This window comes from Pocillopora verrucosa, chromosome 8 (assembly GCF_036669915.1).
Source record: "Pocillopora verrucosa isolate sample1 chromosome 8, ASM3666991v2, whole genome shotgun sequence".
In the NCBI taxonomy this organism is placed as follows: Eukaryota; Metazoa; Cnidaria; class Anthozoa; order Scleractinia; family Pocilloporidae; genus Pocillopora; species Pocillopora verrucosa.
In genome coordinates this window covers 14,050,828-14,078,287 of record NC_089319.1, presented here as the reverse complement: position 1 = coordinate 14,078,287, position 27,460 = coordinate 14,050,828, and the positions used below count along the sequence as shown (strand labels likewise).

The 27,460-nt window shown below is 37.5% G+C and overlaps 2 protein-coding genes across 2 annotated transcripts in view; one reads left to right on the top strand and one right to left on the bottom strand.

Annotated features, from left to right (window-relative positions):
* Nucleotides 1-17,814, bottom strand: part of LOC131798627 (4-aminobutyrate aminotransferase, mitochondrial-like) — a 20,357-nt gene extending 2,543 nt beyond the window's left edge. Inside the window, exons 1-15 of the mRNA XM_059116328.2 lie at nt 17,566-17,814; nt 15,970-16,070; nt 15,614-15,643; nt 15,062-15,179; nt 12,375-12,424; nt 10,856-10,936; nt 9,146-9,238; nt 8,300-8,362; nt 6,462-6,525; nt 5,519-5,667; nt 4,737-4,818; nt 3,230-3,285; nt 2,859-2,920; nt 1,728-1,833; nt 871-1,017 (exon numbers count right to left, since the gene is read on the bottom strand). Of these exons, the coding sequence (XP_058972311.2) occupies nt 871-1,017; nt 1,728-1,833; nt 2,859-2,920; nt 3,230-3,285; nt 4,737-4,818; nt 5,519-5,667; nt 6,462-6,525; nt 8,300-8,362; nt 9,146-9,238; nt 10,856-10,936; nt 12,375-12,424; nt 15,062-15,179; nt 15,614-15,643; nt 15,970-16,070; nt 17,566-17,638 (1,275 nt within the window). The 5' untranslated portion in view covers nt 17,639-17,814. The remainder of the gene's footprint in view (nt 1-870; nt 1,018-1,727; nt 1,834-2,858; nt 2,921-3,229; nt 3,286-4,736; nt 4,819-5,518; nt 5,668-6,461; nt 6,526-8,299; nt 8,363-9,145; nt 9,239-10,855; nt 10,937-12,374; nt 12,425-15,061; nt 15,180-15,613; nt 15,644-15,969; nt 16,071-17,565) is intronic.
* The window catches only part of LOC131798623 (uncharacterized), a 24,252-nt gene continuing 14,581 nt past the window's right edge, over nt 17,790-27,460 (top strand). The window contains 4 exon segments of the mRNA XM_059116320.2: nt 17,790-17,938; nt 20,245-21,126; nt 21,129-21,320; nt 22,177-22,291. Of these exon segments, the coding sequence (XP_058972303.2) occupies nt 20,256-21,126; nt 21,129-21,320; nt 22,177-22,291 (1,178 nt within the window). The 5' untranslated portion in view covers nt 17,790-17,938; nt 20,245-20,255.

Sequence of the window (27,460 nt, the reverse complement as noted above, 5' to 3'; positions counted from 1 at the left end):
AACAATTGCGCAGGGATGGTAAAACTTGAACATGATTCCTTATTAATTATCAAAGGGATAATTGAAATTCAACCGGCAATCTCAGTCGAAAACTCAAATACCGCACTAACTCGAACCATTTTTCGTTTCCCCGGTGAGAGTTCGAGTTAGCGGAGTTCTACTGAATTTTTGAACATACGCACAGCAATATGGACTCTATTAGTAAGTTAGCATGAATCCACTGGCTGTTCTATCACAGGAGCAAAAATCTGATTGGCTACGCTACTCGCTATCCATTGGGCGACAGATAATAAAAGGAAATAGGCGGAAGTGGGCTCTGCCCTTATTTACTATCACGTGATAAAAATCGACCTCACAATCTTATCCTTGTGTATCACAAAAATTTGGAAAAACTATTTCCTCAAAGTAAATGATTTATAACAGCTTGTTTTATAACCCGCGCTCATATTCACCTCCGAGCAACGCTTGCGGGACTTGCGCCCGATAATATTTTAACAGTTGCAGGAATCAATGAGTTAAAATCGTCTTTTTTCGCAGAATTATCTCACTGTTTTAGTGTATACTAAAAACTATTCACCGGTGTCGGTGCAAGAAAATTAACGAAACTCAGTAGGGAGAATTACTGCTTAGAATTTCGGAGTTAAAGGGTTAAAAATTTAAAACCAAGGGACGAAGTGCAATTGAACAATGAACTAAACCTTGAATACTTTTTTGTGTAAGATTCAAAACAATAGCATATTTACTCCTCTCTTACTTTGTCCAAAACGAACACTAGTCTATATAGTACTGACACTGTACGAACCACAGCACATCACCTAACACACAATGACTACATCACAACACACCACATCACATTAAAGATGTGATCACCTGCATGTGTTCCAAGCCATTCAACAAAACCCTGCCACTTTCTTGTACTCTTTGAAGTAAGCTTTCCTCTCGCACCACTTTAACAACTTCTTTTAAAAGAACAAGTTTGCTTTGATCCCCCATCCACGTGTTAAAGATACGTAGTGGCTACGAAACAAATAATAGAAACTGTCGGATTATGAAACAATTACCAAAAAACAAATGAAGTAGTTTTGAAGTTGCTAATTTTTTGGTGAGCTCAGCGCAAGCGCCGACTAGTATCTGACCACTTTCCACACTGAACGGTAACTACCACCACAGACACAGCACATGGGAGTGTTGCTTATATTGCTTCCTGCTGATTTAATGTCTAATAGTCTTGGTGGACACCAGACATGGCGCTTTGCATGTTGTGAGTAGCGGTCGTCTCGTTCCCAGTCCCAGTCCTAACAGAGCACTCTTACAGAATAAGCGGACCGATATTTCTAAAAAACGAACCGAGAGTTTCCTTTAAATTTCATCAGGACAACGTCCACCACAAAAGCGGGATACAGGTAGGAAGCGACTGATATAATCGGACTGATATGTTTACAACGGAATGATATGACCTGCGAGCTCTGATTTATGGAAGGGTAATCACCAATCCTGCTTTGGCATTGGGTACAACTTACTTCACCAACATCAGTGCACAGACTGCGACTGAGACAAATGAGCAAAAATGTACGTATGGTTACAGCTGGAGTAAATCATTCTAAATGAGAGAACAAATTTCGCACAGAATACAACATTGCGGCTCATACTAATCATATTCAATATTTGTGATAAAAATATTTGCAAAATAAAACTGCAACACGTTTCTTTATTGGAAAGAAACTAACCTGCTGAACTCGTATTTCTGGCCTATGGTAGAACCCACCGATTAGCATCTTTTTTGAGAAGGTCACTATGTCAGGAGGTTCAATAAGACCCCAGTGTTCGTGTGCCCTGCCGGGTCAATAAAAAGATATCGTATATAAATTTTTGGCTTTCATTATGTTCTTAGCATGTGCAAAAATCGTAAAAAAGGCGGCTCCTGCGTGTCAGATGTCATTTTCCTTAATTCTTTCTTAAAGAAGACTTCAAGTCAAACTGAGAAAAAATATTGAGCAGTTACAAAAATTTCAGTAAGGAAAATGTATTATGTAACCCTGTAAACAAAATGATTAAGAGAATTTCGTGTAAAGGCAACAAAATTTACGAACTAAAAGACCTATACAGATAAGAATCAAGGGGCATAACTGAGACATCTGACTCGCTAAAACGTAGACAACAACACGTATACAACACGGGACGCTGCACGCTCTGCAGTGATTTAACATTTAATGATCGAGGTCACCACAGTTTTTCACATGCAGGGTTAACGAGGCTGATATGGCAACTCCAAAAACATGGATCCCCTTGATCAAGAAAGAAAGCCGCGACTCAACGGCACGGCAGTGGACCGATGAGGGAATTCATCATCGAAATGCGCCAAAGACAGCTTTTGAAAACCAACCAATCACAGCAAAGCATAATGCAACATAGGGCAACCACTAGCCCTCACCGTCTGAAGAAAACTAGCACTCTGCAGTTCACACGTTGCAATTCTCATCGCGACAAAAACTGGTTTGAAATTTTTGGGCGAGTGATAAAAAAAAATTGCAGAGTATAACAATCAGAACCCGTCATTTGCGCATATATTTTGAGGAAGAAGGAAACATTAGGAATGCGTCATTATTACGTCTAGGTGGAACTACTCACTACCTCCGCTACATTATGTGATTGCTGACTGTGTGGGAAGGAAAATGTTTCACTCGAGGTCATGTCGTACGCACCAAGCGCAGCAAGGTTCTTACGACAAACCGAGAGCCAAATATAACAACAGGGAATTTCGCCCTTGGTCATAATGGTACCCAGCGTGGCGATCTCAAACTAATAATTTTCAAAGACGCGTTCGAGCTCGGTTAATAGAGGTTAATATTCATACTTACCAGAATTTACCGGTACTTCCACATCCTGTCTGTACTTCATCAACGATAAACAGAGCATCAAACTGCCAGAAAAGAGTTAAAGATCATAATAATAACAATATAGTAATAACGATTTTCTATGTTAGTTTGCTTTCGCGTGAACTGGTGTGCTGTTAACGACATAAAAACAAATCAAAAAAATAAAAGAACGTTACACTCAATAGATTTAACTGAACGTTAACGTGTGGAAACAACCAGCATACTTAGTCACTTTTGCTGTGTATGTGAAAAATTTTGCGTGCATATGTAAGTATAGATGTACAGCCACTCATGACGACCCAATTTCATGGATAGATGGGATTCTCTAGTAACCAGGATCACTGGATTCTCACCTCTTTAGCGATCCTCTGAAGAGATTTAAAGAAGTCAGCACTTGCATGGTTATCTCCTGAAAGAAAATCGAATATTTCAAGAAATATAATAATATAAATAGGAGCAAAAAATATTCGGTGTGTAGCCAGGCATATTAAAAATTTTGGTAAAAAGAATTAAATCAAAGTGCTCTGTGAGCAAACTCGTGAATTGACACACGATTCTTTGGATTATGTTTAATGTTATCTGGTTTAGGGAATATTATGGTTGATTGTCATATCTAGAGTACGAGCAGTAGTTCAGTGTTCGCTAATGTAGCAAAGAAACAAAGTAACCTTGGGATAAGAAGGCATTACAATTGAAATGATCATGCTATTGCATTTGACAAGGGTGGATGATGTCATGTGTTTTAAACGTATATCATTTCTGTTTCTGGTTCAAAAGAAAAGGTTGGAAGTAAATGTGGGTGAAAAGTGAAATTTACTGTCTATCATTGTAAATATTAGAAAATCAAGGCAATACTGTCTTAATGAAAACATTAACGATTCCCTCTTTATCAAATGAGACAAACGGGAACGAGTTTTGAGTGATATAACTAAGCCAAGACTGCCACCGTCATTTTGGATCTCCGCCTGGGTAGATTTTAGTCACGTGCTGGGTAACGTATAATCAATAACAAGATAGAATTTCATTTCAGGCCTATTTATCAATTTTGTGGTGTGTAACTTTCGCATTTTAGTACGTAATATGTATTTTGAATCTTCAAATTGTCTTGAAACGTAAAAGAAAATTGTTCTTTAAAAATTCACTGAAAATCGGTAGCTAAAATTGTTTGTTTAGGTGTTATTTGATTTTCGTGTTAACTTGTAATTTCGTTAGTCGCCGGCATGTTCTGTTGCTTCACACGGAAAAAACACACGATACGAAACGTAATGATCGATTTTGTCCTCGATCTCACGCCGTAACAGAAAAAGCTTTTGAACATCTGTAAACTCCGAGCGCTTCGCAGTAAGTGAAATTTTCAATGAATCTTGGGATTGTTCTCAAGTTTAAGGATTGTAAATTACAACTTTATGAAAAACGAAGGTTGTTCCGTTATTTCAGTGTGAATCCTTGCATGCCTGCCAGTCACTGGCGCCGCTTGTTGAAACTAAAACGAAAAAAAAAACTCTTTTAAGATTATCATTGGCTTGTTTGTCACCCCACCACTATTCTTAGCAACAAAGGTCGCCATTTCGTTTGTTTATTGCTCGCCACTATCAAATGCACTCAAAAGCCTAAAATCGAAAAAAAGTTTACAGGAATCGAACAATCGATCGAGCGAGCGAGCGAGCGAGTGTCATTCCCCACATCGTATCTAGAACTCGCTGTTGCGCATGCGCGCAATTCACGAGTTAAAAAAGGTGACACTGGCCGAAAAATATATTGTTCTAGACGTTTCGTTTAGCCAGTGTCAACTTTTTTTTTTTTTTTTACCAAAAATTTTAAATAGGAGCAAATTTGATTCCCTGTTGTTTACACTCTTACCGCCTTCAGCTTGAATGGGTTCGACGATTATTCCTGCAACTGGTTTGCCTGCATTATTACTATCAATGATAGCTTGACGAGCCTATTGTAGAGAAACAAGAATAATAAATAAGCAGTTTAAGACTGCATGCAGCTACTGATATTCCTTTAAGTTTCACGATGCGCCTATCACATCAGTTAAGACATTTCAGCAAGGAAAAGTACTGTTTTTTATCATGATCGTGAGGTGTTTATCGTCTTCTGCTGTCTTCTATAGTGTCAGCAATAAGCCTGATATCACAAAAGGGGAGAACTCAAATGTGTATCGAGTAAGAATGTCAAACTAATAAGATACTCCAAATAAGATACTCCAATTGGGTCGAGATCGGAGGTCTATTGTTATATACCGTCACCTACTCGTTCTCTCATCCCCATAACCTAATGGCTACTGTCTCCCATTATAGACTGAGGCAGTAGCCACAACAAGGATGATAACATAATACGTTATTGGACATAACCCACAAATCACAAAAGGTGAGAACTCAAATGTGTCTCGAGTGCGCATATCGAACTACTAAGATGGTCCGAAACAAACAGTAAGTAGCACTGGGAAACATCGGGTCAACATAAGGTCAAAATCGGAATTCTAAAGTTACCATCGCTCACTCTCTCACTCACTCACTCATCTCGAAGATTTACGAGTCTCTTATAGGTGGGAGAAACCACAAAAACAGAACCACAAGACGTTGTAAGAATTGCAATAGCACCATCATCAGACTTCAAACTATGCCAAATTACATTACCATTTCCAAACATTTTTCCTCTTCTGTTTTGTTTTCTCTTTCATAGTTTGCAAGTGGATATTTCAGGACAGGAAATGGCGCATTCGGCCAATCAAATGTAGGAATGTCTACTCTTGCCATTGCTTTTGATCGAGTGGTAGAAAGAGCACCTGAGCAACAAAGAACAAATTCATTGCATTGTGACACTTTCCCTGTGCGCACTGATTAATGTCTGTTTTTCTACCCCGGAGTTAGACTATTGTTCTCATTGGTTCGTTGGTTCTGTCTAGCCTATGAAGGAGAGATGAAGGGGGGGGGGGGGGGGAAGGGTGAGGAATGTTACCTTTCATTAAATTCAATATCCTATTTTTCCAAATACAGAACTCATTTGAGGTGCAGTCTTAACTATCCCAGCTATATAACGGTGTCACCAATCGGCTGTCTCGCGCGAGGGAAGCCCTCTAGAGGGAACCAACGAGTTGCTACTGAGAGAACGCTGGACATAATTTCCACTGTTATTAATCAATCAGATTAATTTATCCTAAAATTAAAACCGCGATGTCCAAAGCACCAATCTGTTCACCATTCAAACGCTCCTGGCCGGCCATCATTCCAATGACACGAAGTACTCAGTTGATACTCACAATTTGGTATAATGACCTTCCGCAACAAGGTTGAGGTCAAAAAGTTAAAAGTCTACATCAACATAGACCTTCCGCAACAAGGTTGAGGTCAAAAAGTTAAAAGTCTACATCAACATAGAAAAGAAACTTGCAATAAAGGAAGCAGACGTTTAGAGACGTCTTTCTTAACATTTGAGAATTTGATTGCATTGCTACAATAATAAGTAAAATGTTCTCATTTAAATGTCTGGTAAAGAACGTCTTTTTGGTGTTTTTGCAGATCAATGCGTATTCCACAACAGTCTTGAATGTGTCCTAGTATTTAAAACAATTTAACTTACCCAGAGTTCGACCATGGAATCCTCTCTCAAAACCAAGAATTGTTAACGGTGGTGTGCCAGGAGCCTAACAGAGTACAGGAAATTCCCTTTTGTTAAACTATGTAAAAACGAACAAATGTTCTAGGCATCAAAAATCACTTGTTCCAACTACAAGAGTTTCTGACCTGATGTTTCGAGCGTTCGCCCTTCGTTTTTCGCTCAGACGAAGGACTAATGCTCGAAACGTCAGCTTAGAAACCCTTTACGGTGGCCAATTTATATTATCAAGTCAGTTGATTAAACCAAAGAAACGTCTACAGCTGATGATATTTTCATGGGACACCTTTGCAACTAAAGATCTAGCAGGAAATCCTTATAGCTCAACCCTCGAGACAGAATAAATTTGTCTATTGTGCCAAACCCGCAGGTACTTAAACACCCTTCGACATTGTCTATCAGCGATTTGACCCAAGTCGCTGGTCCGCAACTATTTTTCGTTTTTATATTTGGTCTCCACTAGTAAATGTCGTCGCGCAAAAATCGGCCTGTGGATAGCGTTGTGGAGCTATTTCAGCTCGAGATGGTTTCAGAAATACCCTTTAAGTACAGTAGTCTTACGAGATAAGCGTTCGACGGAGTTCACACTCATTTCAGTTGTTTTAGTAGTTTACTGTTTGGTCTGATGAGGTCATCGTTACTTTTTTTCTTGGGGAAGACATAGCCGGCCAAGGTATTCCTCTAAGGGATAAACTGTCTGGTTTGTTGCAAACTAGTCTTGGCTTTGAGTAATGTCAAGTTGTAGACGATTCGTTTAGTTATCTGTCAATATCCGACCGTTTCCTAGAAACTATTTTTCGTGGTGAGCTTTCGTCACAGCTTATCGAGCAGTCCAAAAGACAGAGACTTCTTTCCTCTTCAACTTCGTTGGTCAACTGTGTGTCGGCATTCTATTTGTTGAGGTGGTCATAGAAAGCGTTTATTTCGTCTTTATGCACGGCAGTAAAAGCATCGTCAGAGTTAAGTAACCAGAGTGATATTGTTTGTGGGCAAGTCGTAATTTTTGCAAAATCACAATTGCCATAAAGGAAACCAATTCATGACTTTTCTAACTCCATTGATCAGTCTTCGCGATGAACTTTTGCTCTTTGAATTAAATCATTTTCCTTGTAAAGTAAAACTTTGTCAAACCAAGAATGAACTGACAAAAGATGGAAGAAATTCCCGTAGCAGTTCTGAACAAGCGAGTGAGTCAATCCTTTCGCTCAGAACCGAAGATCGCGAGGGCCATGAAATTTTTGTCCATTCATTATCAAGTAGCATAAATTTATGGACCGATCTATTCAATGGAAGTGTATTTCAGGAAGGCGATGTTTTGATCAACATAAAAACAGCAATAACAGATACATTGCCACTATATTGTCGAGACAGAAAAGAGACCAAGGGACTGAGACCTTTGAAAGACAGTGATGATGAGTAAGTATGGTTTTAATAACATTGCAATGCTGAAATTTTTAAAACAAAATGTTAATTGAACTTAAAACACATTTCACTGCCTAGAGTTACTCTATACATAGTCACAAGATCCTGGCGTTGTGGCAGAAACATGAAAATATCCCATGATCACGGGCCTAAAAAATCGAACTACGAAGTCAGAAAAATAAGTGTTGTTGTAGCGTTGCCAGCGAAGAATTTGTTCCTCGGGCTCGGCATCATCAAGTTAATCCAAGTTTTTCAAATTTGAAAACGATATCGTTAGTAACGCATTTGAAACTAGCTCTATATGTAGAATAATGCTGGACTACCGGTGTTTAAATCTTCAAAGTTTTAAATAATTAAAATAACTCGAAGAGTTACACCACCTGAGATCTCATGCAGCTTGTTAGGTCCTCCAAGGAGGGTTCAGGATTACCACGCTGTTTAGCCTAAAATGAGCGAATAAAAATCTTGGGATCATGAGTGTTTCCTCGAATGTATCTTCTACAAAAAGATGATAAAAAACACACAGACACACGTACTCACTGTACAAATAAGAGGCTGATAACTTGCCGAGTTTGATTCAAGGTAACCTCAAATTATGAATTCGCAGATGTGAAAGAAAGCAGACTGGAGTGCTGAATCAGATTATAATGACAAATGACTCAAAACTGATAATCTAAGCTCAAGAAACCATGTCATTTTCATCTCTGATTGTGATTCCAAAACGTTACATAATCTTCGGAAAACTGTCTTAAATGTACTTAAAACTAAACTACAGACAGCTCGGAACGTAAACTGAGGGACACTTTTGTAAAGGGAAGCACACCGCGAAGTTAAAAAATAACCGCTGCTTGAGTTATAACAAAAACGAATTACTTGAGTCAGTATCGTCTCTGGGTAATTCCCAACAGTTCAAAGTGACCGCTAAGAGAAGCAAAAAAGTGTAGTGAGACTCTATTACATCCCAGATAAGCAACCAGGTTTCTAGTAAGATTGAAAAAAGGTATCATTGTCGAATTCTTAGCACATTCGAAGACAGTTGCGACAGGTTAGGTTCTCTCTGGAGTCTCGAACCACGGTGAGCAGCACACTGATTTTTACGCTTACCTTTTAAAGATAGATATACGAACAATTTGATCTTAGAATAGATGAACAAGGTGAAAGTGGAAATTCAAAGTTACAATTTAAATTAAAAAGATTGAAAGGGTTGATAGAGGATTGTTACTAACCTTATAATGCATAAAAGCCAATTTAAAGGCATTCTCTACTGAGCACGTTCCACAAGCCATTGTAGTTACCTCAGGAAGTCCAGGTGGGGCTACCTGTAAAATAAATTACGAATGGATCAAATCCAAATAATCATGTCATTAAAGTTAAAGAAATCAGTGAAATTTGTTTAAAAATCATTTTAATTCTGCTTTTCTTCTAAATATGTGCGGTCGACGGCGAGTCTAATACCCCATTCACACCAGCAAAACATGTTTTGTTAAACTGGTTTTCATTGAATGAAAATTATAAACAGAGAACTGAAAAACTTGATTTTCCATTGGATTCAAGTACTTGCTAACTTGCATTTCCAATGTGCTACATTCAAGTCAAAAATATTCGGCTAAATAGTTTCTATGAAGAAAAAAAAAATTAAACTGTGTTTAACAAAACAACTTTTAAACATGTTTAAGCTTTGGTGTGAATGGGGCATAAGACGTAGGTCAATATTTAGCAATTATTCGCCTCAGGCTCAGTGAATGTTGTGGATAAGTATATGCTACACAGTCAAATAAATAGTACTTTTCGCTGATTAGCTTATTCGGAAGTGAATAATACGTTTATTTTATGGGCGGCAGAATATCTTGAAATTGGTTCCAAGCCGTGTGGTTATGATAATGTGTAATCAAATGAATCAAACGGCGACGCGTGAAAATAGGACGTTTAACATAGTTGGTAAGTATAGGAAATCGTATGAACGCGAGTGCATTTCGTGATTTATGGGCACGAGTGATGTTTTGAAAGTTCTCAAAATTGCACGAGCCGTAGGCGAGTGCAATTTGAGAACTTTCAAAACATCACGAGTGACCATAAATCACGAAATGCACGAGCAGGTTCATACGATTTTTTATTTATTAAATTCTCGACAAAATTACTCCAACATTTTATCGAGTTGTTCGTGCTCGTATTCTTCCATTTTTGGGTTTACTTTTCGTTGAGTCGCCCATGTTTGCCAGACATTTAACCAGGTCTGTGTAGCTTTCAACGGTTTTTGTTTTTCGCATTTTCTTTAAGTTGCTCAACGATGTTTTGGTTTGACAAAGCAAACCGGCTGTCAGCCATTTTTTTATAATTTGGTGTTCAAATTTGGCGCTTCCCCGGTGTTTCCATGGCAACTTCTCCGTATTGCACTCTATAACCTCTATTGCACTCTATAACCTATTTATGCATTCATCATTGACCAATCAGAAACGCAATATTTTGTTGAGTATATAATAAATTCGTGTATTCAAACTAATTTGCACGAGCTTGCTTCATATTCCAATTGTGCTCGCTTATGACATCAGCAAAGAAATGCTTAGTGAAAAAAAAGAAAAAAAAAAATTGGCACAGCACGTCGTAGTACAGCCGCGAATTTTTGTCAAAATGGTTTTCCGTTCCATTCTGATTGAGACAGACTTTGAGGAGCTCGAAATTAAAAGTACATATGCTAAAGGACACTGGATTTGGAGAAAGATAGATGGAATGAGCTTTCAAGTAAACAATACTTCGATTCCATTCTTTTGACTGGTAAAAATTACTTTTAAGTGTCCATATATCCTAGACGCATTGTTCAACAGAAATCTTGTTTTAAATCTGACAACTTCAATAATTGAATTGTCATAACATCAGTATTTGTCAGGCGACGAGGTTGAATAGTTACTCAAAACTAGCTGTTTCTTTCTCAAACTTACACTTAGCAGTGCATCTTTTAAATCTTGAAGAAAGGAGACAGGTGGATAGAGACCCAAGGCTGCTCGGTTGACAAAGGATGACTGTTATAAAGAAAAGATGAGTTTAACAGTAGGTTCTTGTATAACAGACAAACGTAAAGCCAAAAACAACACTTAATGGCATAACCACTGAGAATGGCACCTCTATCTACACCAGAACGAGGACCGACACCTACAGATCACCTACAGTGTGTACTAAGGACTGTTGAAATTAATTTGATACAATTTTGTTTTGATGTCTGCCTCTGTAGTCCATTCAAAAGCAATCAGGTCCCTAATTGCCATCTACCACCTTGACACCAACCTATTGCACTAACCACATAGATTTAGCCACCCTAACTGTGTGGATACCTCCTGTCCCTCTGTGGCATTATGGAACAATCTACATCTGTTCAAATATCTATACTGATATTAAAAGTAATAACTACTCACTAAAGTGGAGGTGGCTATGGTGGTGGATTATTTACTAAGCTATAACTTTGTCTGAATTGTAAACTCTAGTGACTACACAGCCTACAATGAATGTATTTAAAAGCAAAAACTAGCCACCTGCCATTCCAAATGTGATCTATTTCATTGTTTGATGTTTTATTTACTAAGAAACTGGAGCAGGATAGGAGAACACATGTGAAGGTCATCAAAGCCCCTCCTCTGCATCATACACTCTCCAACATGTTCAGTTTTGTGATTATTAGCTGATGGCATTGAGCTCATCTTTCTCAGAAAAAAAAAACAGTCTTCCCATTTTGCAAGACACAGCAAAGGTAACTTCTGCCTAATTTTCAGCCAACAGATGACTATAATCCCCTACAGCCCTGTTCCCCAGGACTATTATGACACCCTTCCATTCCTTCTGACCCAGTGAACACCTCTGACCTTTGTGCTTGTTATCCTATTACACAGTGCTTTGATATATATGTGGCATATCTTTGGTTTTGTTTGTATTGTTTATATGGGAACACTATCCTGACAAAAAGGGGCAAATCAATATTTAATTTAGTTAACAGGGATGAAGGAATTGTGTTACAACTGACCTCATCTTGTTGTATATCTCATTCTCAACTGGATCATGTGTCTCAAGACATAATCATTAGTTATCCCCACCCATTATATTATTGGCATTATATACATGCCAATAGTGATAAAAAAATCTCATCTTCACAAATTACATCACTGCTGTTAGAAAACACATTATAGCATATATCTAATAAACTTGACACAAATTTTCTGCAAAATCACAGATCTAATTATTCAAGAGCTAAGAATAAATTGATCAGTAATGTAGTAGATGTGTCAGTTTACTTGACTGAGACATCATAAACAACATCATCAGGTAAGGTCGTAGATAATAAATTAATGCTGACAATCAAGTCTTGCTGACTGTAGATTATTGCACCACCACCTATGATAAAACATTATTTATCACAATTGTCACTTAAGAGTTTACTTTGAATATATTTCAATTAGTCATTCATCTTACCACATTCTTTGGATCTTGTAAAGCTTTAACCAAAGCAGGGTGATTATAACCTATGTTAAAGGAAGATGATTAAGATTAAGAGTAAGGCACAAAGATTGAGCAAGCACATCAAGCAAGTCATTTATGTTTTTCCTGACTAGCCCAAACAGACACTCCAGATGGAATTATGGTCAAGTCGCCGACAGTTCAACTCACCGATGTATAAAATCGATTAGAGACATTGGTGAGTTGGTCTTCAATCCAGTACAACTTATTAGAAGTTTAACACATAGAAAAGTAAAAGGTCTTTAGGAAAAAAGCAATTTTTTTCTTCCAACAAAGTTTATAAGGATCTCATGATGAATAAAGCCAGGTAAACATCGCCAGTGACTAAGAAAGCTTCAGACATGAATGAGATATTATTGAGCGTGACAACAACACTGTAAATCTCAAATCACTGTAAATCTCTCATTATGTCAATCGGTCAGATTTTTTTAAAGAAACTTGGCTTTCTGGACAAGATATTCAGTTAAAAAAAAAACAATTATTTTTATTTCCAACAAAGTTTATAGGGATCTCAAGGCAAATAAAGCAAGGTGAACATCGCCAATGACCAAAAAAGTTTTAGACGCGAACGAGTTATAACTCGTTGGCGTCTGAAGCTTTCTTAGTCATTGGTGATATTTACCTCGCTTTATTCGCCATGAGATCCTTATAAACTTTGCTGGAAGAAAAAAATTGATTTTTCCTAAAGATCTTTTACTTTTCTATAAGTTTAACTTCTGATAAGTTCAATACTGGATTGAAGACCAACTCACCAACGTTTCTACTCGATTTTATACGTCGGCGAGTTGGCGTTGGCAAGTTGAACCGTCGGCGACTTGACTGGATACCGGATACTGGATATGGGGGTTTTGCTAGAGGTAGGCCTGTGGCGCAGCTGCTCAGACACCTAGAGTCAGTGACCTGTTGCCTACCTGAGGCCCACTTCCAAGCCCAAAGCCTACAGCCTATTTACTCAAGGCCCATTTTCTTGCTGGCATGTGATAATAAATGTCACTACTGTCTAAGACGCAAGGGAAATGATGCTGAGTTTCAGTTCTTGTCAAATCGTATCCATCCTAAGCTTAGGATTACTTTTAATTAGAACTTTTTATGCCTCAGTATACATACGTTGGTCAAACTTAAGAATGAAAAATATAGGGCAATTATGGAACAGTTTTCATCTCTGACAAAGGAACCCAATATTGATGACACTGCAAACATCACCTCTCAATCAAGGGAAGTATTTAGGACTTCATGTTCCATTTGCTCAAGTAAGATTGGGCATTACAAAGACAATACCAAGGTGAGAGCACCAAAAGTAGGGCATATGGAGAATCACCTCACTCCTCTTTTTTGTCAATGTCTTTATCACAACACCACCGCTAAGAAGACAAAACTACCAAACTAGACATCTGAGAGCTTTCATCACTAGTAGATGAATGCCTTTATGCCAACCTATATACTGGTTCCCAAAATGTAAGTGTTCATTATTTTCCCTAGATTCCTATTTTCCCTAGATTCCTCAATTCTATGAGAACCTGATGTTATTATACATAAGTTTAAGGTAGCTTCCTAGAGTATTTTTGAATAGACCTTCCTTCAGAGAATGAGTTATGAAAGGAAACCTAGTTGATTTGTCTCAAAGTTTTCCCTCAAGATATTTACCAGTTCAGCTAATGATATAATAAAGCTTCAATTTTGGATGTCAATTTTTTTTAGATCAATGATGTCACCACGGCAATATCATCTCTAATTACTAGCAGATATATTGCAATTTTTAGCCTACCATAGTTTTAAATATCTTAACTTTCCCTTGGTAAAATGTCTTTATTCTTTGCCACATTATGGAAATGATTTTAGTGACCTTTTGAAATGGTAAAACTCAAGGTCATTCAGATGGTTTGGCCAATAATCTCTTATTTGTAATTTTCTAAATACATTTGATTAGCTTCGACAGATTTTGACAAAGATATGCAATTTGATAGGAACTGTAGATGTGGTTGGGCCTGAGCCAATTTTCGAAAAAAAAATGGCTTTTAATGTGAAAAATCTCACTTGAAAGATCTCCCTTTACTTACTCCCCCAACATTACATTATAAAATAGTAATCCATCAAGATTGATAGCTGAGCATGCTTAAACTTAAATCTGTCACCATTTTGCAATCTTTCCACATTGTATTCTCTTCTGCTGTCCTCTTATAAAGCAGTACAAGGCCAATGGATGTTATGGGTATAGTTGCCAGAAACCCTAGAGTCCATTCCATACAAACTGCATTGTTTTATACTGTTCAATACACCTTTTTATATAACACTTGTGCTAATGTATCAAGCCGCAATGTTTGTTCACATCCAGATCTTGCAGTTCAGAAACCCTATGGAACCTCCTTAAACCAAAATTACACATTTTAAAGTATTTCAAAGATTGAGTAGGATTGATGTGATTTCACAGGCATAGAAACTCACAATTGCCCACCTCACAATGCAGGAAACAGTCAACAGTATTAAAAAAATGTAGGCTGTGAAGCCTTGGGTCACTGAGCTGCAGGCCATGAGGGGCTTGCTTTTAGCAATACCTTTTCCATTATTCAGTTACAATAAGGGTAAAATTATTCAAGAACTTATATGCCAACTTAGAAAACAATGCACTCCTTAACTCAACAAACCTAATGGAACAGAAGCAATTTGTTGAAAAACATCTAACAAAACATTGCCATCAGCATCAACAATGAAGTTTCCTAAACTCTTCTCAAAATCAACAAAATATGACATTCCCTTTGTCAGCTGAAAAAAGGAAAAGAAAAAAGAACTGTCTAAAAAAAATTAATTTAACAATTTTCCAAGTGGGAATGAGGCCTATTGCAGTAAAAAGCTATTGAAACCCTTGCCATAGGGTCCTGACTCCATTATAATTCATTTTTACATTAAACCTGCTGGTAATTCATATTTATTCTACAGTTTGAAAGATCAGTTACATGTACACAGAGTAATATGACTGAACACATTATACTGTTAATGCAAATCAAACAGTCAGCAGCAAGGACTGTCCATACAGTGAGCTCAACATTCCATAAATCCAACAGCGATGTTAAAATTTTACTCAAACTCAGATCCTCAAAGCCTGCCAATGCATAGCATTGTGGCCAGGAAGCATGAGCTAAGTTCCCACAACTGCAGCTACAAAAATATCACCATACAAATCATATAACAAAGCAAACCTGTACGTGAGACAGCTCTGCCATCAACTCCTGCCATAGAACCAGCAGAATCAAATTATTTTACAAACATCGTTAAGGTAATAGCTAATTATTCACAAACCATCCACAAAAAAATGGCTGAGGATAATCAAATATATGAATGTTACAGCCTAATAAAGAAAAACTCCAACTTGGATTCATTGAGGGTTGCAACAACCACACTAGTCAATGTATCACTGGCTAGAATTCCAATGAACTTGATTTAAACTTTTACTATAAATTAATCATAATGTTCCTTCAGTTGGATTATTGGAATAAAAACTATTCACATAGTCCGTTATACTAAATACAATCCCAAACTAACTAAATAAGTTTACTTGTGAGCGTGGTCCTGGAATTGCAGTCTTAATTGCTGGCTTGTCATACTCTTGAGAAGGTGAAGAGAACCTGGCAACCAATTTCTGAGCACCCAAACACTCTAAAACAAAACAATCAACTTGTGGCTTAAATAGTGGATAGACAGTGAACTGTAATTAAAGTTTTAAGCACAGATCCTTTCATGCACTGCTGCAAAGTTTTTGTGCAGTCATTAAATGGAACATGATAAATGTGACAGAAACTTGATCTTTTGGTGAGGCACATAATTTTTAGTTTTGACATTTTGCTCAAAACCTGCCTGGGCAGGTCAGATGTACTGTGTCTTTGAAATTTCTGACTAACTAAAGAGTGTGTCAAGGAGATTTGAAATTCTAACTGAATGGAGAGAGAAGACCTAATGTAAAGAAAATTTCTAAGGCAAAGGAGAATTACACAAACACAAAGATGGTAGATGGTAGATGGCACAAAGCAGTTTCTATTTGGGAGGAAAAACATGCAGATGAAGCATAAATCATCATGGTGAATGAGAATTTGAAATTTCTGTGAGGATGTCACATCCAGACTAAACATGAGATCAGAGCAAGTGGACTCAATCTACATGTAGTAGCTCTAGAGGTAACACCAGCAAGCAATTATTGTGAAGTAATTGGCCTCACAGACCCAGACAACATAAGTGCTGCAGCAAAAGAAGAGGAAAAGTTTGACAAATTTCAGGACCTAGTGAGAGAGATGGAAAAATATAAAGGTCCCCAAGCAAGTTAACATTCCACATGGTTTTGGGGAAATTATAGTCTCAAAGCATTGTCAGGTCCAGCAGGCCACTGGTGACCCTTCTCAGGCCAAGTGTAATTACCAGGCAATCTAACCTTCCAGTGAGAAGGTCCATGGCAGGTTTGGGAGCCAACTCAAAAAAAAAAGTTTCCAGTGTCTCACCATGGCTTTCTCTTAGCAATGGGGCACCAAATAGAGTTAACTAACCATGGCACGTGCTGAACACTAATGATGACAAATTCCCAAGCTCTCGATATACTTAACTTTAAACCGAGGAAAGTGACTGTACTAAAAAAAATGCTTCTGTAATACATGGGATCCGTCAAACACGTGATACAACTTTTGGTAATGGAAGATCAGGGTAAATGAGATGTCTATATTGAGTGTCCCACCTCAACCCACCCGTCCCAAAAAAAAATTGCCTTCGTATTCTGCGGTTTTTCTGAGATGTTCTGGTTTTCCAAATTTGTGAATGTGTCACCCGCCAAAACCGCTACCACACGACCTGGAACGTTGGGAAACAACAAAGTCTCAGAGAGCCTACTGCAGGGTGAAATGGTGAGTCAATTTTGTAATTGACGTCTTTTTAACTCAACAGTACTCGCGAGCAAGAGTTACATTCACGTTGATTTCGTGGCATGAACTTTAAGGCCACGGGAACCTATTCGAATGCATAATTTCGACTATGCCTTTTCCCAAGCGCTCCAGCCATTTTAAATCACTGGTCTGATCATTTCCTCAGTAAAGTCGAGACCAATTAAAATTTTTAAAATTATATTTCTACACTAATTGACACAGCGAATAATAAGAGAGGGTTTTCTTACCTGCAACTCCTGTTCGTTTGAACAAACAGTTTAATGTTCCCTGTATATTTGCTCGTGATCCGAAGACAGCCATTTTTAGAGTCTGAAGGGATCTCTTCTCTGGAAATATCCGTTGCGCAACGACGATTAGGAGTGACCTAAGGCTCTTTTTTCAGCTACACAATCATCACTACAGGTCACGCTTTCCCAATATTCCGGCGGTAGCGAGATGATTCCTCGACTGTTGCGTGACATCCCAAAGAACAGCTGGGAAGGGCTACAAATGAGAAACACAATCCCAATGTTTCTACATCCGTCGTCACACATGCGCCGACGGTGAGAAATGCCAGCAGGAATTTACAAGGCTCTCTTTTTTGTCTTTGAGTGAATCAGGGTAAGTATTGTCCTTTATTTTGTGGTTCAATGTGGTGAATTGGAACGTCAACAACAACAACCATCGATATCTGCTCTGAAGTTGAGAGTCAGCAAGTTTTATCAGAGAATAGAGCACAGATATATTTTTCAGTTATGATGAATATCTAAAGATGGTCTTTTTGCATGGTTTCTTGAACTCTTTCATTTTCATTTTTTGTCATTATTATCTTCCAATACTCCCTGAAAAACTTTTCTTGCGACAATTTTGTGAGAGATAAAATCCAGGACATTTTATGACAGGCTTTATTGGTTCGAGCTGACTGTACGGGCGAGCTTTGTGACAAGCGAGCGATGCGGAAATACCAGTCGATCTTAATCAGTGATAATAATTAGTCACTGTGATGAGTAATGCTAATAACTTGCACTGCTATATTAATAATAGTGCACCCTACATGCAGCAATATTTTTAATATTGCAGCTGCAAATGTTTTCGATATTATTGTTTTATTGCTTCATTTATTACAATTAGACATCATACAGCAGCAGACTTTCTTACTTATGTTAAATGACAATTTTAGTAGTATTGGTTCTAATCTCAACTGACAAATAATAGTCCTCTTCATCATTCTTTTCCTCAAGAACTTTTGTGTTTACTCCCATTTCTTTTTCTTCATTGTGTTTAACATGATTCTCAAACAACTCTTCCTCTTTTCCCTCCACATCCTTTTCAACTTTCTTAGGAAATGCTCCTTGCAATATTTCACTTGCTTTTCATTTAAGTGTTGATGATTTATATTTATATTCTCTTACCCTGTCAAATGACTGGTGACCAGTGGTTTCTACATTAACTTGTTCTGATACACTGCTTTGGTACAACCCCTAGGTGGAACTTTGCATGAGAGTGGTTTGTGAAATACCCCTTAAATCCTGCCTTTGTCATGATTTTCTCTACTACATTTCCTAACTAATTTTACTACAGTTCTCCTCTCAGTTTGGGTAAAGCACACAAATAAAATGTGTTATCACTAATTTCTTTAGGCATGTGAGACAAATACTACTTATACAGCTTGACTGAGGAACGTTCTGTATTAGTTAAATTTTTACATGCATGAAAAACTTTCCTTTTGACACACAAATGGCACAAACCCCCATTGTTTGTTTTATTAATATCCTCCATGTACTGCAAGAATTCACACTCCAATTCATCATGTTCTAAAGATAACTGAGAGTTTTTGAACCTCAAATTTCGGTGTTCCTGCCCAGCCTTCAAAGCAAACTGAATGCCAAAAACCCAAACCAAAGTATAGCAAAGAATCTCCCTGTTCTTACTACCTAAAAAACCATTTTCCCACAAAAAGTTTTCTTGGTCTTCATTTATAAATTTTGCCTGATTGATAACCACACCTACTCCTTGTGCAGCTTTCTCTTTAATTTGAAAATTCATGCAGAATTTAAACTTCAAAATGTACAACCTTTCTTGTTAATTTATATTGTTAAGTTATATTTTGGTTACATTGCACTTGTAAAGACATTTGAATGCAAATTTGCACTCAAAGGAGGATATCAGTCTTCTAAACCTCTGCTCTCCTAAAGAAAGAAAAACAAAGAAGCCTCTAGTAATTGGGTAAAGTATGGCCTTATAAAAAACAAAATTTCATTACTTTAAGACAGAAGCATTCATAAGTACTTGCATAGTACTCGCATTCATAATTTGTGCAGATAATTTTGCTTCTGCAGCGGATGACATGTTAATTAATGGATCTATGAGGTCAGCTAGAAAATTTCATATATTTTTGTGGCTCAGTTTAAATAGCAATGTCTATTTTTAGTTTTCTTGTCGAATAATACATGTGAATATTAGTATACTGGTAGTTTTCAATAAATTAAGGTTCCAGTTTTAGTCTCTGGTGATACATGATTTCTCCTGATGATGTTGGAGTCTATATGTTCCACAAGTATTGTGGTCTTAAGTTGCATTTTCTTCTCTTTTGAGGTAACTAATTTTGCAGTGGTTGAAGTTTTTAGACATCCAAGATTTTTTCAGATACCAGTAACCCATTTTTTCTTGTCACCTCTTCCCCCCACCTCCACAGACATGCACACCCACCATAATTTTAGCAAATGCTCCCTAGATAGGTGGTGTATATTGTATTGAAAGAAAAAATGTGTTCAAATTTTTAGTAAACATTCCATTCTCAAACCTCTTGTTTTAATCTTGGTAATTGATGGGATGTTGTGATGAAATTTTTTTTTATTTCTTTAAAATTTGAATTATTAGTTGTGACAGCTTAATTAATGTCTTCTCATTTTCCTTTTTCTCTTCAGGCAGATATGATATGAAAATGCTCTACACATCTTTGACACAGCTTCATTTCCAAGACAACCAGAGAATAAAGCATGATATTTGTAACCTGGAGTTCTCCATCCCTTTTCAATCAATTTTAAAACATCTAGACAAAAAAGCCACAACCTCAGACAAACCAGCTTGTGTCTATATATATGGTGAGCCAGGTTGTGGACGTTCATCAGTCTTGCTGGATATCTGTGAAAAATCTATTCAACGCAAATTGTTAGCATCAAAGGTGTGTGGTTTAAGAGTCAGAAAAGGATGTACTCTAGAGTCCCTCTGGAATTTGCTGAGTGAAATCGCAAAGGAAAGAAAGGACCGAGAGACAGCATCTACACTAACAAACTCAAAAGTCAAGTTGAGCAAAAAATACAAAGTTGCCCAAGCTTTCATTTCAGCAAACTTCCAGTTGATTTGTGTGGATGATGCAAGTGCTGATGGTGGGATTGTTTGGTCTCATCTTTCAAAGCTGTTGAACAAAACTAATATTGGTGTTGCTCTTGTTTCCAGTGAGCAAGAATGCAACTTTCCTTTCAAAGAAGAAATAAAGGATTGGCAATTACTCTCTGTGAAGGTCAAAGGTCTTAATGTGCAGTCATTTACACTGAATGTCAGAGAGTTGTATTCTTCTCTGAAGTTAAATGAAGAAATGATCTCTAAGATACATTGCATATTGAATGGCAATCCTAGAGCAGTCGATATTTTGATTAATGTTTTCAGGGAATATAACCTTCCAGATAAAAGTTTGCATTGTGTTTTTTTGTCCTTGGAAAATGACGGCATGGTGCATGAAATTGGAAAAGATGATCTCAATCCCATTTTATTGGTCCTTCAGTTTGTATTTGAACACCTAACTGCTTTTGCCAGCTCTGCCACCTGCGAGAACCTCTTCCAGTTATTCATCTTTCAAAGGAAGCAGAGAAGCTTATAAGGCTTGGGTTGGTAACTAATCAAGCCAGTAGCCTATGTAGCAGCAAACAAGCGATTAATTTAGCATCCATATCAGTGGCTCAATGCTTTCAGCTGAGTGCAGCACAACTTCTTGATTTCTCAGGTAATTTAGTGTTAACAACCGAGTTGAAAACGTAAATTAGCCACCGTAAAGGGTAAAAAAGCTGACGTTTCGAGCGGAAGCCCTTCGTCAGAGCGAGTGGAGGAATTGTGTTTTGTGAGTGAGTTTATATGAAGATATTGGAGCTACGCCATTGGTGGGAATATGGTGACAAGAAAACAGGAATAAATTAGTTGATTGAAAAGCGCTCGTTGATTCCGTGGGATTAAGGGTGCCGATTTGGAAGATAAATTTTTGTTCTAGTGTTTTACGGCTTTCCGAACTGCCTAGATGTAAGGAAAGGCCGCAAACTGCCACATGCTGTTTAGAATGATTAGGAAGATTAAAGTGTCTAGCGACTGGTTTGGATGCGTCCTTGTCATTTCTTTTCACGTCGCGAAGGTGTTCTCGGTGTTCACCTAGTCGTCTTCCTTTTTCGCCGATGTATAACTTATTGCAATAAGTGCCAGTTATGCATTAGTGATCAGTGATCTTAATGGATCTCTTGGGTCCCGATATTTTCTCTACGTTATGAATGAAAGAACAAGTTTTGCGTCGTGAGCGAGCGCATTTGAAAGTTCCAGATTGGTCATTGGTTTGAAATGAACTCCTGACTAAAAACTGGCCTATGTTTTTGTCACGTTTGAATGAAATAAGTGGGGGTTACGAAAAGATAGTGCCAGTCTCTGAATCGTTTTGGAGTAATTTAAAATTTTTAAGAATGATAGATTTAACTGCGTGGTTGTGAGGGTGAAATGTAAGAGTAAATGGAATGCGGTCAGTGTTATCCTTCTCAGCCGTTTGTTTCATCATTTGAAACTTGAACTTGATTTTTGAAACTTGGAACTTGATTTCTCAGCTGAAGATGAAGCACCAAGCACCTTTGAATTGTGGTATGCTCTCTTGTCAAGTAAACTTCAGACACTCATTGCTGATGCAGAGAGGAATGCATGGCCTTTTGTCCCTGAGAAATGGTAAGTTGATTGATAAAAATTCTAATCTTTGTTGTTTTCGAAAATTCTGGTCGTGTCCACCATTTCTTGTACAAATGGGGTTTAGTCTCTCAAGGAGCTGTTTTAGGTGTTGCTTCAAAATTCAAGGGAAACGACTACTATATAAGGCAATGATTGTGTCCCTGCACAACCTTAAGATTAATATTGATCTTCCCTGGTTGTTTTGGACTTGAAAAACATTAAACACTGGCAGATAATCCACACTTTTCCCCCAAAATTGTTCGTAAAAAAATAAGGGTTGTGGCTTATCTGCAATGCATCCAGAAAAAGTGCAGAAAATATTCATAAGTTAACACCATTCATCAAAAATTTCTACTTGTAAGTCTGTCTAGCAAATTTTAAAACCAGAATTTCATAAAGGTATACCAGGGTACACACTGATCATTGCTTATGCAAGGTTGGAGGCTCCTCGAAGAGCCATTTGTGTTCATGAGCATTAATGTGGTGGCCAACACAAGCGAAGCAAATTTTCAACGACAACTATGAGTTTTACAAATGAAGAAACACTATGAAGCGAAGATATATTTTACGGACAAGCCTTGAATCGTTTTATTTAACGTAGTCAAAGTATTCAAGGACTTATCGTAAACTGAAATATGAAATTATATGGAAGAAGCTAAGCTAAATTCTAATATACGAACCAACATTCCAATTATTCCGATATAAAGGCGAGATCCAAAAACTAGCTAAAACTCAAAAAGAAACTCACGAAAAGACTATCTTGAAAGAATAAAGGAGAACCGCTTGAAAACGAACTCTAACAAAAACTAATAACTAAATGGGAAAAACGTGTAGTGCTCTAACGAAACGTGAACAACGTAAGCCACGTGTTACGAGGTTGCGAAAACAAGCGATAAAGAAACTAGTGTAAAAACTAGGAAAAACTACCAAAAGACTAGATATATAGGCAAGCACAAGGAAAGGAACATAGGCACTTACATAATAGTCCCGCTTGTAAGAGTTTAACCAAAACGAACTTCAGGTTAAGGTGGGCAAAAGGCGCTCTTCCGATAAACACGTCTTATCGTTAGCCCAAAGCAAGACAACTAACTAAAATGCGGTTCTGGGTGGAACTTAAAGATCACGTCACTAATGGACAAACAGTAATGTCATTATTGCGGTTTAACACATTTAACACGAAACAAGCTTACTGTGAATCAATGCCCGGTGGCAAAGGCGTGGTAGCCGTTACAATTAATTTATATTTATTGCTGACTGTTGAGTAGTGTTAAACTTTCTTCACCGACTTAAGAGACCTTTTAACCAGTTTAATGTCGTCTTCCTTGAGCAGCTAATTATTACTCGGCAAGAAATCTCCAATACCTCACAAAGCAGTAAATTTAAACTATCACTTCAAAAGTTTTGTTAATCCATTAGGTACCCCTTTCCTAACTAAATGCAAGACTACTATGCTACAGAAAAATTAAAGATTTCCTGTTTACTTAATGCTGATTGGCTGTGATAGAAGGCATTTTTCATTATTGGAAATTAGGTCTTCTGCTGACAGTCCTTTTCATACATTGCCCGCAGGGGTTCGATCCTGTATCTACACACTCCCACTGCTTTAGCTGTGAACCCTCATGAATAGCCTGATCCTTTTAACATTGAAAGCTTAGTATTGGCAATTTACCTTAACACGAATGTGCTATCTGTCCAAAAGTAAGAATTGCCAGATAATACGTATAATCCATGATGGATTATTTGATTCAGTCTTTTGGCTACTCATACCCCAGACAACTCCAATTGGGGAATGCTGACAGATTTCTGCGGCATTTGTTAGGAATTATTGATTAGAAATGAACAGCCAATGTCTCTACTACCGCTCGTCCTTTCTGAGACAAGTTGAATGAGGTGTGTGACCTGTTTGATGCAGCATGACCAAACTTCTTTGGTTCCAAACAAAGATTAATGCCAAATTTTCATACATTAGGTAGCTTCCCCAACCAGGCTTCCAAGCGCTTTAGATCTTCCCTTGGAATTTGATGTACACGCTGTATAAGTTTATATAAATCTAACATAGTGAAAAGTAACAAAAAATACACTCTTGAATGAGATAAATATACTAAAAATTCTCATTGTTCACGCACTTAAGAGGCTCAGTATATAAAGCTAAAATCTATTCTGTCAACTATTATATCACTGTATTTATTGGTTACACGAAAATCTCTTTACAGTTTCACAGTTCTATGAAATAACCCATTTCTGGGAATGTTCAAGTGTTAACCTTGTTACTTTCGGCCCAAATTACATGTTCAGTTATTTATCTTGGTCTAAGTATGCACAAGACTGTGGCGCTATAATCAAAATTACAGTCTATGCTTAGTTCTTCTACTTACTTCTTGGCATCTTTAAATATGGATCTTAATTGACTTTGTTCTTTTTTCAGCTGGTATGACTTTACGAGTTTGATGTGTTGGTCTTTAGAATTGTTGATGTAGTGGGCTATTTTCAACTTGGTGTTCTTGTATAACTTTTCTAATTCGACTCATCCTTTCCTCCTTTTTTCTGGCTGTAAGTAAAGTAATGGTGTTAATTTATACTTGTGTTTTTTGCTACAGTCACTGATAACTTTCCTTGTTAGTCAGTCGAGTTCTTTGAGGAGATTGAGGCGCCAGTTGGTGGTCCACATACAGTACTTTTAGACAGGTACAGCATAAACATTAGTGGCACGGACTTTGCGTGGTATTGACAATGGAGAAGTCCAAACTGCCCAAAGTCGATTCTTTCACTCCTTGGAAGCTTCTTCAATAACCTTATTCTCTAGATGCCGAGTGTTCTAGTACTTTCCTAGGAATTTATAATGATCTTCATTGCCTATAAGGGGATAAAGCAGTTATTACTTACAGGCATTTCAGTGGAGTTGTCGTTGATTGCTAGTGTTCCTTGCTTCATATGCGTTGCAGCACACTTGTTGATTCCCCATTCTAAACCAAAGTCTGCAAACATCTTCTTCAGCTTGCTTATCACAGTTACTGCCTTTTGTTCAGATTGATGGCAAGTTTTCAAGTAATCAACAAAAAGGGCATAGGTGATTTTTCTGTGTGGGGCATGTGATAGTTGATATCCTTTGGTACTCCCAAGTTACCATGCAATTGGTTAAGTGATGGAGTAAAAAGTCGCACACAGAAAGACTTTGAAGGGGCCAATGGTTTCTTTGCCTTGATGGATGAGGTCTGCATTTATGCCGTGCATTTCAAGAGTTTTGGCGATCCACTGGTGCGGGACAGAGTCGAATGCATTTTTCACGTCTACCCAGGAACAGGGTAGGTTCTTCTTGTGAAAGTGGGCGTCTCCTTATATCATCTTATCAATCAGCAGGTTGTCTACGGTGCCCATTGATTTTATTTTGCCTCCTCTTTGATCAATTTGCATTAGATTGTACTTGTCCTCGTGCACTGGTAGTTGGTGGTCAATCACTGACGTGATGAGCCTATATAGGGTGTTTAAACAGTTTATTGGTCAATGGTCAGAAGCGGATGGGTCGTCTCTCTTCCGAATCATAACACTTCTTCCTATCATAAGCCAAGCTGGTATCTCTAGTCTCTCATTAAGTATGGTGTTCAGAGCTGTTGTGATGTCTCCATCAATGGTATCCATTTTCTTTATCCAATAGTTAGTGATTTTGTCTTTACCTGGCAAAGACCAGTTTATCTTGTTTTTAATGCTGTTGGTGATCATTTCTTTCTTCATCTTCATTAGATCACTTAGGTGTTTAATGTGTTTTTTAAGGGCTGTTTCAGTATCCTTTATCCAATCTGCTTCAATAGGTACTTCGCTTGCACTCTCCCATATTGGTCTCCAGAATACTTTAAATTCTCTTGTAATTGTTGTTGCTGCAGTGGGGGTGGTTTCTTGAGTAGCAGAAGATGGCTTTTCTTTACCTATATATTGTGGCTGTTAGTTTGTTTCCAATGATTTGACGATGTTATTTAAATGGCTGTAGAACGAACTTTCATCTACATCAAACCACTGGTTGGTCTTGAATCTCTCATAGGCTGTCTTCTATATTTCCTTCTGTCTTTTCAGGGCTCTGATGGTGTTAATCTTTCTTTCCTTTAAATTTGTCAAATTTGCGATGGTTATTCTTCCTTAAATGTCTTTAATTATTTAGGATCTGTTTTTCTTCATTCTCGACGTTAGTTGATGATTATTGCGTATTCTCTTTAATTCTTTGCATATCTGAGAAATTTGTTTTTGAAGATTGTTAATTTTTCTCTCTATGTTAATCATCCATCGCGGTTTCCCGCTAGTTTTGGTGTGTTTACATCCTGCTTATTCAGTCCCAGTATCTTTCACAATGCCATCGTAGATACACTTGGCTGCTTGCGTTATTTGTGCAATTCAATTAAGATCTTCAACTGTCCAGTCACTGCTTTGTTGTTGTTCACTTGTTTGATCTTCGATTTCTGTCTCTTTATTGTTTGGTCTTTGTTTCCTGGTTTCTCTTTGTTCTTGTAGCTCATTTGTTATGCGTAGTGAACATACCTTTCAAGTTTTATTTAGATGTGTTAATTTTTCCCTTAAAAATTTGTGCTGTTTTTCCAAGATTTGTATCCCTTCTCGTTCCAAAACTTTAACGTTGACAGCATGATTCCATTCTTTCTTCCTTTTTCATTAGTAGGTCATTCTTTCGATGTGTGTTGTTGTCTAGCTTTATCTTTACATGTTAATAAATCAATGCACATTTGCTCCGTCCATCTTGTCCAACCATGTTGGATTCTTTCCGCACTCACTTTGCAAAGAATTGTATTTCTTGAGTCACTTTGAGCGGGCGATAGGTTGTAGTTGATGTTAACTGCCATTAAGATGGAATAAATTTCCAAAAAACACATTTCAAGAGTGTTTTAGAACAAATTTTTACGGAGCGCGAAGACTGTGGTGTTTATTTTTGTTATTATTATTACTATTATTATTGTTTAGTTTTAAGCCCTTTTTTGATGCTCTTTCCAGAAATTACTGCAATCGTTCATCATGTGTTGTTTCATCTTCCGCGCCGATTACGTCATCCATTATGACCTCAACACCATCCAGGTCTTCAATCATCTGGGCCATGGTTCTTTGGAAGATTTCCGGGGCACACTTTACGCCGAAGGGCAGCCTTGTGAACCTGTAACGACCAATTGGAGTGTT